General features: G+C 40.4%; 1 protein-coding gene across 1 annotated transcript; it reads right to left on the bottom strand.

Annotated features, from left to right (window-relative positions):
- Positions 1–261: 261 nt before the first annotated feature.
- On the bottom strand, positions 262–10,963 carry tmem200b (transmembrane protein 200B). The gene is made up of 2 exons (XM_077743961.1): positions 10,669–10,963; positions 262–3,770 (listed from the first exon to the last, which is right to left on the bottom strand). Exon 2 carries the CDS (start codon positions 3,718–3,720, stop codon positions 2,521–2,523), a length of 1,200 nt encoding a protein of 399 aa, XP_077600087.1. The 5' UTR covers positions 3,721–3,770; positions 10,669–10,963; the 3' UTR covers positions 262–2,520.
- Between the last annotated feature and the right edge of the window lie 1,165 nt (positions 10,964–12,128).

Below are 12,128 nucleotides of genomic sequence, written 5' to 3' on the forward strand. Positions count from 1 at the left end.
AAGAATTGAGCAAGGAAGCGGTAAGGAAGGCATTACCTTCTGCCGTTGTAATTCATCAAATGATAAAGTGGGCTTTTGGGCTCGCCACGATCTCTGTCGGATAGAGTGTGCTTGAGAAAAAAGGGAAAAACCCAAGGGCTCCTTTAGATTGAGGAATGGGTTTGTCAATAGCTGGCCTCTAGAGTAGATTACAAGCTGCATACATCAACAAGCAGGTGCCACTGAATTTACCGCTTGAATAAAAGAGATGATGGCACACAGTTTTTGCCCAGCGTTATAATTGCAACACAGGCGTGGCAATGGCTTTTAATGCAGTGGTTGACAAAGGGCAAGACATAGCCATTGATTGTACTGTCAGACTGCTACTATTGCTTAGAATACATTTAAAATACACAACAGGCATCACGCACAGACAGAACTGGAAAGACATAGAGAGGTCACCTCTGCACATGGATTTATGGGAGAGTAGGAATGATTGGGGGGGTGCACAGACAGTGATTCATACTCTCCTTCCTCCTTAGCAGTGATGACCTCACAAAATCTGGACAGGGCTGTTTTGCCTCATCTGCACAATCTAATTAGTCTAGCAGATCAGAGAGGGCTATGCGTGTCCATATTTACATGTGTGTCCCTGTGTTGAACTGTGGGAGGATCCTTCTCATGATTAGTGCCAGACAAGGACTATGAGACTGAAGGGAAAAGGTCTGTCTCATTGCTTTCATTGAAATTCTGGTTAACTAACAGATATGATTGTAAGATGAGGATTTCACTCAATACAACTTTGGTCTCTTACCTAGGAATCTTGTTATCATCAATAGGGGAATCTGTTTCCTGTCTCCCAATCTCATTTTTTTTTCGAGAACAGGAGTCATCTTTAATATTTCAATCAATCTTTTAATTGTAAACCATGTAAAATTATGCAGCAACTAAGGTGAATGTTTGCAAACAAATACTAGCAGGCTAATGTAGCTAATTGAATCTAGGTGTAATTGGTGGACAAGAGTGGTTATATTTTTAGGAAAATCAAATGATCACTCATCCCTCAAAATGAATTAAAGTGGAACCAATCAATCAGTTGGCTGATGTATTTGTCTTGCGTTAACTCTGTGTTTGTGGGATGGGTTTTTGTCTGTATGTGTGTAAAAATGGCCAAAGATTTTGTTAAAGGCATGGTAAATTGCATATCATCAACTTGTTTTGTTCTCTCTCCTTCACATTAAAACATTTAACATACGTACCCTGTTCAAGGAGTGGCCAACTCTGGTTCTTAAACCCCCATCCAGTCTGGTTTCCATGTCTCCTACCACCACCTGAATCAAATAATCGTGATTGGTATGAAGCTTCTGGACAGCTTGCTGATGAGTTGATCATTTGATTCAGGGGTGGTATGGGAAGGAGAGTTGGAAAACAGACTGGATTGGGGCTCTCAAGGACCAGCGTTGGCCATCCTATCAGTTCTATGATATGGGATACTGAACTTTTGCTGTGCACAAGGGTTGCTGGAGCCTGTCCCAGTTGACATCAGGTCAGAGGCGGGGGACACCCTGAATTAGTGGCCAGCCAATTACAGGATACAAGGAGACAAACAACAATTCATACTCACACTCATAGCTAAGGGCAATTTAGAGTCTCCAATTAGCCAACATGCATGTCTTTGGAATGTGGGAGGAAACCGGAGTACCAGGAGAAAACCCATGCAGGGCCGAGGAAAACATGCAAATTTCACACAGGTGGATTGACATGGATTTGAACCCAGGTCTCTCACTGTGAGGCTGATGCGCTAAACACTCATCCGCCGGGTCGCCTTCAAGTTTGAAATGATCCTTCAAAATAATGCATTTCAGCACCCATATCTTCCTTGCCATTCAAAGTTTTACCGGCTCTTTACAGCAGTGTATAAAGGTCCAAATCGGACACTTCAACCAAAAAGATGTGGTAATTTTTGTCCGTTTGTATAATGGAATGAATAATTAACATTAAGCCAATTAAGACCAAAGTTGTATTGAATTGGGATCATTAGTTAGCAAGCATTGATCTCTTGCAGATAAGAACGACATTTATACTTCTTTGCATAAGTATTGAGATGTAACATACACCACAGTACATAACTGACATGCATTGTATTTGTAAAGCGAAATCTTTGTGGACAAAGTGACACGTCTCATTTCTATGAGTACACACTACGATGACTTATGACAATTAAAGAGTCAAGGGAAACAGGTAGTTTGGTTCAGACAGGACTTCACAGTGAAAACAACCCCCCTTGCTTTCAATCATTGCCCCTATTGTGTGGGCTTTGAAATTAAACCACTTGACCATTTTCAAAAGTCAACAGCAACATTATGGTAGATTTCTTGCTCCCCGTTCAAATATAAATGCCTCCACAGGCTCAGGTTTCAGACACTCCAGTTAATAAATCCAAACACACCAAAGGATGCTGGGCTCTGTTCGTGTAGGCTAGTTTAGAAACTCATAACTTCCTGGTTGTCGCAATATCCGGTGGTATCCATAAGTGTTTTATCACTGAAAAGGTCCTGAACCAAAACTCTTATCCCAGTGCAAACACTGGTGCTCTAACTGATCCAATAGTTTGTCCACCGAGTCCTCTCGGTTTTCCAGCTTCAAGTAGCGTCTCCCTATGCCCAGGTCAAGCCGAGGCCAGCTCTGACGGGTGTGCTGATCCGTGACATCCGTAATTTGTCCTGGAATGTTAATGCAAACTGAAAGAGGTTCTCTTTGATCAGAGAGGCTTTCCTCCCTGTTAAGGAGTCTCTCTTTTCGCAAAGAAGTTTGGGCTACGTAAGGTTTAGTCCTGTAGCTCATACTTTGGCAGCGCCGAGGCTGAGCGGCTGGAATGTCCGTATCGTCCAACCCTAAGGTGGACATGGAGCTAGCGGACATCAGGCAGTTACTAAGCTTTACAATTGGGGTGTTGGGTTGGGTGTTGAAGCTCAGCTCGGTTTCACACTGTGTGTTGCAATCCACCTGGCTGGAGCCAAATGAGGAGGAGTCAGTTGAAGCAGGAGGCATTGACTCTGGATGATGGAGAGCTTCTGTTTGCAGTAATGGCTGTCGGTAAATTCCCTCTGCGCTGATTCCCCGGTTGTAATCTGTTTTAGTTTGCAGCACGGGTTCCGAACTCGCCAGCTGTTGCCGACAGAAACTGTTGAGTTGGGCGGCTGGCAAACTGCTCACCCAATGATGTTTGGACATCGAGTTAGCTACTGCCATTTCTTGAAGATCCGCCGACGGCACCGCAGCAGACACAGAGCAGATTACACTGCGCATTTGAGCCAGCAGCATCTGAGTTTCTCTATCGCGGTTCTCATACAACACTGTGTTGGCACAGATGAGAATAAAAAGTCCCACACCCATGATGACAGGTCCCAGCAGCTTCATCCGTTCACTGTGTATCATGCTAACAGTTGATAAGAAACTCCTAGCTCCCAGACTAAAATTCCCCCGATTATTGGAATCGCGGTTTCCCACTGTGGCTTCCAGAACAGACAGACGTGACATTCTGTATCCAGCGACTGCTAAAGCGGTGCCCACCATGACCACGATGACCCCTAGAACCAGGAAGGCTCCGGCAATAGAACGTAGGCGGAGTTTGCCTTGGATCACACCATCTTTCTTTTTTCGGCCTCGTAGAGTAAAGCGAGGCTTTCGCCGTCGGGAAGGGGATGATGGCGTAACACCTTTGGTGTTTTGGGTCTTCATGGTGTGGGTCACTCCAGAGCTTTGCTCCAGGTGATAACCCTATCAGAGACCTACAAAAGCAGAAACATATTCACAATTTAGAAATGAGAATATAGAACATTTGACAGAATTCGATTGGCAATACTGTAAAAACAATCTGTTAAAGCTGGGTAGGCGTGGGCTTGATTCCCGCTGGAGGTGGTATGATTGTGAGTGTGGATGGTCGTTTGTCTCTCTATGTCCCCAACGGCTGACGGGCGACCAGTCTAGGATGTAATCTACCTTTCACGCAAAGTCATTTGAGTTAGGCTCCAGTAATCCCTGCAACCTTTTCCAGGATGGGCAGTATGGAAAAGGAATGAATGACTTAATTGGAAACCATAATTTTTGATTCGCTCTGAAACGTACTAACTACAGAGTTACTGCAGACCACTGGATTTGTGATCTAAGTTTAGGAAAACAATGTTCTGTGTGCTGTTGCCTCAGTAGTCAGCATGCCTGACTGCCATAGTGACAAACTAAGTTCAGAGACCACATAGAGAACAAAAAAGGGAACATCTGAACTGTTATATACTTATATAACTGTTAAATATACTTCATACAGTTGTTTAATATATAGCAATAGTCAATCGATCACTTTTTTCAAAGTTTCAATAACATTATTTCCATTCATAAAAATCAAAAATGTAAATTTACTTAACTGCAACATGGGCATTTTGATATGTTGGTTGTTTAATCGGTTTAGTAATAAATATGCATTATGTACGTTCAAACAGGATAGTGGACACTCCAAAATCTATAATTGTAATTAAATCTGAATTGGATCAGCCTCATAAATCTCAATAATATTGAAAACAACAGACAAATTTGAATATGGGACCACTTTTCTTTGAAGCAGATGCAAGAACCAAATGTGCCATCATTTTGCGCTCTTTTATAAGAAAGAAACTATTGTGTGTGAGCACAAAAAGGCTAATTTACAGTTGATTGCTGCTACAGTTAAAGCATAAATATTTCATAATGATTTATATTGTTTTGAATTTGTCACGTGGTCTGCAAAGGAGCAGGGCTAAACTGTTTTCTTTGAGAATCACAAATGTGACATTTGAGACTCATAGAAGCAACCTGTGCTATTCACCCAAATTCAATTACTGGTACTCTGATACTTTGCTGTAATACAGACCATTCAAAAGATTATATGTGCACCTTCCGACTAAGCATCGACATAGTCAAAACAGGAAAGAACAAAGATGTGGTCTTTATAATGCAATTCATTACTTGATTCGTCTGCTGAAATGCTTATCTGCACAATAGTTGTGTGGGGTGATGGATCCTATCCCAGCTAACTAGAGGCACCAGGCAGGGGACACCCTAAATTGGTGGCCAGTCAATTGCAGGGCACAAGGAGGTGGGCAACCATTCACTCTTACATCATACTTAGGGGCAATTTAGAGTTTAAGCCCGGAGAGAACAAGCAAATTCCACACAGTGATGACCGACCAAGGATCGAACACTCAACCCCAAAACTGTGAGGCTGAACGCCAACTACTGCTCACTGCCTCCCTGCTATTTTGTATAGATACTATATATCTCTATAGTAAAAGTAGTATATAGTATATAGTAATAATAGTAATACCTTGACATACGAGATATGAGAAAAATTCCGAGCAAATTTTCGCCCTGAGATATGAGACAAATTTAAGATACGAGCATTCAAGCAGGTTCCCGATGCGGCCGCCAGGTGGCCGAGTTTGCAAGAGGATGCTCATGAGAACAATGAGAACAGCATCGCTCTGTCTCCGTCACGTGAAGATATCTATTAGCAGTAGACTAGTGTCTACAAGTTTGCCTTTTTTACGTGTTTTTTTTTACGTTAATCAGTGCAGAGTTAAGTGAAGAAACAATGGATCCAAAGCAAGCCGGTGCAATGAAGGATACAGGAGGCTGATTTACGTTTCGGGAGGTTTTATTGTTTTTATTATTATTATTATTAACTAATTATTTGTAACTTAAATTTCTTTCAATTCCAAGACAAAATTATTCCCTTGGTGCCGTTTCATAACCTAAATATTTCTTAGGTAGAGATTTTCGTAAGTATGGCTGTATTTAAATAACTTTATATTGCTTTATAAGCACATTTCAAGTTCAACTTATACATGTTATGCAAGTGGAAGAAGCTGGATGAGGAGTTCCGTCAACTAAAGAAGACGAAGCAATCGCTCTCTATTAGTGTACCACTTACCCATTTTGACTACTACTTAAACTACCTGTTTATTATGTTAAGCACTTATTATTACTATATATAGATGATCTATGTGTTTGTTTTTTTATTTGTTGAGTCCATAGACTCAGCGAGTGGTGCACTCTTAACAACATAGGGCTGAACACTAGTCTCCCAACACCATGGAACTCATCCTGGACTGCTGATCTCACTTGGACTACTTATTTATTTATTAATTATTTATTTTATGTTTGTTTGTTTTGTTTTGTTTGTTTTGTTTCTTGTTATTTGGGCACAACGTGGTGAAAGCTTTAAATCTCATTATGTATTTGTATAATGACAATTAAAGAATTCAATTCAATACACTGGGTAAAAATGTAGTTGCGAGCAGCCTGGAAGTGATAGATGACAGATGGTCTATAGTATAGCTTTACTGGGAGGCAGAGGGGTTAACACACAATTTTTTTAATGGATTATGCCAGGGGTGGCCAACTCCAGTCCTCGTAGAGCCACTACCCGGTCTGTTTTCCATATCTCCCTCCACCAACACACCTGAATCAAATCATCAACTCATCAGCAAGCTGTCCACAAGCTTGATACCCATCCCGATAATTTGATTTAGGTGTGTTGGTAGAGGGAGATATGGAAAACTGACCGGAGAGCGGCTCTCGAGGACCAAACTTGGCCACCCTTGTATTATATGCTATGAGATTTGGGATGTTTGCACTGCTGTTCGAGCTTTTGCAAAACAGGATTCATTTCTGAGGAGCCCTCTGACAATTACAAGAGGGAACGTGGGGTGTTTGATGGATATGTCCATTTTGGAAACAGAAGATGAAGATTTTGATGATATTGGGGACGATGTTTGAAGAAAAAAAATTGAGCAAGTATGCTATCCTCTGTTTTTAATAATAGAGGCTAACATACATATACATGCATACTCACATATATGTTTCAGTGTGGATTTGTGCTACAGTATGTTGCGCCCATTAATACAGAGAAGCTTATGTATGTGTTAAATACAGAAATTGCAAATGTGTAACCAAGACTGCGCCTTTTAATTCGGTGCACTGGATGGTCGTGAAAATATATTAGTAAATCACATCTGAGTATAAGTCACAGGTCTAGAAAAACTATAGAAATAAAAAGACGATTTATTGTCCGGAAAATACGGTACATAGTTTTGGGGTGGCCTGATAACAAGCCATAAATTTAAACGCCGAATAGCCAGGCTGGTGATACAGAACTGTGAAATCCCCTCTAGGTATTGCAATCTGTAAATAAAAAGACAATTTTCAGGAAAAGGCACTTGTCACCTTGTGTGCTGAAGGCTAAATAATGTGTGAGTCACTTTCAAATTACAGCTTTGAAGTTCACGCTGAGGGTTTTACTGGGTTGGGATTTCTCTATTAACACTGGTTAACCCTGGTTTTACAATTACACAACCACAAAGAATGTTACGGTTTATTTTATAACATTGCCCTAAGGGTTAATAATAGTTAGTAACAGCATTGGGCTAACACTGCATTAGTAATCCCCCCAAATACACACACATACATTCTCAATTCCTGTGATTTACAATAAGGAAAACTGTTTCTTAAGCCTAACAAATTATCAAATGGTATTTGAGATTTCTCTACATGTATGTGCAAAAATTCTGCTTATAATTAAGTGGATACAGAAAGCTGACTACAAACTTGGACACAAACACACAGCCAACTAAATTCTTCTTTTCCTGTTTAAGAAAAATATTTTTTCCATTTAGCGATTATCGTGTCGTGATAATCACAATACAGCAATGCATTCCAGGAATTCTGAACTATTTCAGACCACTTAAATGTATTTAAGTCATCCATTATGTTCTGGTTCTTCCACACTCGATGTTTATCCACAATGAAAACAATGATTGCACAACCACCTGAACTGTTCCAAATGTTTCTGCTCTGTGAGATGTTTGCAAATTCAAAAGCAGTTCGAACATAAAAAAGAACCTCGAAAGTTTGGTTGAAAAACATGTTCTTTGTGTTAACAGGTGAGTCCAGATTAGCCATTTAACAATTCCAATTTACATTGCGATTAGGGGACCGTCAACCTAACCAACACCTATTGTACAATTTTGTCATGGATACTGTCCAAGCATTTGTGAATCATTTTCTACACTTAGCCGAGAATAAACTAATGTATTAACTTTTGTCAAGGCTATTAAAACAATATTACTGAATATTTTTCACAAGACATAATTTTTTTCATGGTTTGCTCTAGATTTCAATTTACCCTCTGGTGCAAATAATTGTATACAGTGTTCCCTCGGTTATCGCGGTTAATGTGGACCTGGACCACCCGCAATAGCTGCGTTTCCGCGAAGTAGGCGTGCCCCTTCAAAAATGCTTAAAGAAACATGTATCACGTGCACAAAAGCACCACCAAGCAAAAACATCATGTCCGGATGGAGGATATTCTGCAGTTTTTTTGCACGTAAGAAACATCATTATTGGGAGTTGTGAACATTGTTTTTTTTGGGCGGTGAAGATGCGCCTGTAAACAGCCATGACGTCATCAATGCGATTCCTGAACTCTCACCATGTTATTGACCATTTCTTTGCCCTTTTTTGATGCAATTACTAATTCTCATTGAATATTTTGTTTCCACCTCTTGTAAAATGATGTAATTTATAATTTTAATTTAATAACTTTAAATTTTTTATTTATTTTTTTCCTGAAAGAAATCTGCGAAGCTCTGAGTCCGCGATAGCTGAAGCGCGAAGTAGCGAGGGAACACTGTACATCATAATCCAGTATTGTAGCTCTTTTACTACTAAGCTTTTTCAAACATTGACTCAGGTAGAAGGGCAAAGCAGGGGTCTCCAAACCGATCCTCAAGGGCCGCTGTGGGTCCTGGATTTTGTTCCAAATGATCCAGCACAGACAGTTTTACAATGACTTTTCTGCGAAAACATGCAACACTTGACTGCAACCAACTGACTGTTTACTTGAAAGTTGACTGAACTACCATATTTATTCAACTATAACACGCACATTTTTTCTACCAAAAACCTGAAGCAAAGTTCGGGTGTGAGTTATACACAAATCCTGGTGAAACACTGCCTCCATTGGTGAAAAAGCCGTCATGTATAATGAGAGACGTAAAACCTGAATTTGTCCGCCAGATGGCGATAATCTACCTTCTTTGACAAAAGCCAGCCTACTCCAAATAGCCATTGGTAAGTTTACAGAGTAATAGGGGTAAAAAAATAAAATGTTTTTAAAGTTGCTCCAGGGAAACGAGTCTGCCCATGGACGCTATCCTTGCTCAAGAAGAATTTTGTTAATTATTTGGTGAATCTGATGATGATCAGACGTTGAACATTTTTAAATATAATGATGATTTAAACTTTAAGGATTAAAAAAATTGTGTTCACATTGTTAGTAGTTTGTTTTATCAGGTTTCCGTACCATATGTTGTGAATGAATGTTACCAGTACTGGCGTAATCCTTGGTGTGAGCTGAAAAAAAGTGAATTCATACCAATTTTAGTCACAAATTATGGGTCCGCATTATCCACGGGTGCGTGTTACACTCAAATAAATACGGTAGTTTACTATAAATCACTTGGAACTCAGATGAAGCATAACTCACAAGCACATTCATGAAACATTAATCTAACATGGTCGTTTTTTGGAACGTCCCTGTATGTTCCTTATAGAAACCAAACATTCCATATAAACATGAATGGTTGTGACCAGGTATAAGAAATTGAAGTGTTGCATTTGAACATCTCACACCTACAAATGATTAAATGGCCAAGGCCATTAGGCCCTTTGCCAACTGACTCCAGACTGCTTTGCATTTTTTGCAGATTGCACCCACTGGTACGTTAGATAAATAAAACACTAAGGTAAACACATTGCAGACTGAGTAGTATAACCAAATATCAAGACACTGAGATATGTAGGTAGGTTAATTAGTAGTCACATATGAAGCATAGGCATTACATACATTAAGATCAGTAACATTTTGAATGTCAAATTGAAAGACATTGCCTCGAAACTTTGCCTGTAGAAGTCATTTAATATTTAATGTTCGCTAGCAGACAAACTGCATATATTCTAATGGATTTTTTAAGCATAATTTTATTTTAAGAGGACTAATACAACTTAAGAAATGATGCATAGTCATCTTAAGTTCATAATAATGCATATTAGGAGCATTTAATTGTTAACCTGCCACTATAAATAGATGAACACTGATAAACTATTTGAGCTTTTTTATATATAGTGTGGGCATCACTTGCCTAAATAATGCATGTACATGTGACTGAATTAATGACAGATTTGGTCTCACAGTGGTCTGGATTATTTGATATATTGGATTACCTTTTAAATGTATATAATGATGTAATGTCAAATTTAATATTCCATTGTACACGTGAAAAAAAACTGATTCATATTGCCTATTTGGGAGCAGGAGATGAGGCCATATCACTCATGCAAGCCACCAGTTGACAATGCAAAAAAATAATATTAATAATAAAATACTACACAGTATAGCAATCACTGTTTCAACGCTCAGTGAACTCGTGTGTCAAAATACCGCAAAACCATGACATGTAGCCTTTTCAAACTCCATTTTTTTGACACGGTGGTGTGCGCTGCTGCAGTCCTCGCCACATGCTCACATCAATTAAACATGATCATACTCAAGGAGTCCCATTCAACAGTCGACGGTCGGCGACTTTCTGCAAAACTTGCCTGTATTCCCAGATTCTCGTCGCAGCATGTTCATAGTTTGGAGACACAGAAGATCCTGGTCAAGAAGAACGAGATAGAGGCGTGAAAGCCCAAATCCATTGACAGACGAGATGACGGGAAAAGAACGGTGGAGTTGCGTCCTGCATCTCCTCCGCAATGCGCGACGCCGAGTTCTTCGCATCCCGAGGAAGCTGACGTTCAGCAGGGAGCCGCTACCGCGCTCTAAAATCGGGTTGCTTTGCAGTCGCGCTTCCATCAACCCGAGTGAAACTAATGCGGACCTTCACAATAAAAGCCAAGGGTGTATTAGGAGCACGTTTTATGGAATGTTTGACACAATGGACCAGGATGGTCATAGGTTAGTTCATTATACTCGCTTTAATGTGAGGAAACTAAAACGGGTTACAGATTTTCTATGTTGCCATCATTTTTATTAACCTGTTAATGTACTGATGGGTTAGATTAGTCAGATGGGATAGGGTCCAGCACCTCCTGCAACCCTAGTGAGGATTAAGTGGTTCAGAAAATGAGAATTTCTGAACCAATTTATCATGACTATGGTCGCGGGGGTGCTGGAGCCCATTCCAGCTGACTTCGAGCCATAAGCGGGGAACACCCTGTATCGGTGGTCAGCCAATCGGAGGGCACAAGGAGACAAACAACCATTCACGCTCACACTCATACCTACGGGCAATGTACTGTCCAATCAGCTTTCCATGCATGTTTTTGGAATATGGGAGGAACCCAGACTACCCAGAGAAAACCCACGCGGCCCAGGGAGAACATGCAAACTCCACACAGGAGGATCAACCTGGATTTAAACCCAGGACCCCCACTGCGAGGCAGACACACTAAACACTCAGCTGCCGTACATACTGATGCAATTGTTTTTGAAAATAGTTTTTTAATTCACATTCATATAGGGCAGAGTGGTTAACGTGTCAGCCTCACAGTTTTGAGATCTGGGGTTCGAACCCAGGGCCTTCCTGTCTGGAATTTGCACATTCTCCTTTGGTTTGTGTGGGTTTTTTCCAGGTACTTCATTTTCTTCTCACATCCCAAAAACATGCATGGTAGGCAGGTTGGACACTAGATTTTCCCTAGGTATCAGTGTGAGCATAAATCGTTGTCCGTTTCTTGTGTCATTCAATTGGTTTACGGCTGATTCAGGGTGTCCCCTGCATGATGCCTGTAGTTAGCTGGGATAGGCTCCAGCACCACTCGCGACCGTTGAGAATATAAGCGGTATGAACAATGAATAAATGAATGGAGTACCCCTTTATAGTAGGTCCACCAGTTCAATGTGTATCTGCCCATAGTTAGCTTGGATAGGTTTGGAAACCCAGCGGTCCTCATGAGAATGAATGAATAAATGTATTAATGAATTATCCATTTGGGGAGATATTTGCCTGTACAGTAAGTATAAAAAACAAAAGATAAAGATTGGTGAACATTTATTC

Source organism: Stigmatopora nigra, chromosome 21 (assembly GCF_051989575.1).
Source record: "Stigmatopora nigra isolate UIUO_SnigA chromosome 21, RoL_Snig_1.1, whole genome shotgun sequence".
Lineage (NCBI taxonomy): Eukaryota > Metazoa > Chordata > Actinopteri > Syngnathiformes > Syngnathidae > Stigmatopora > Stigmatopora nigra.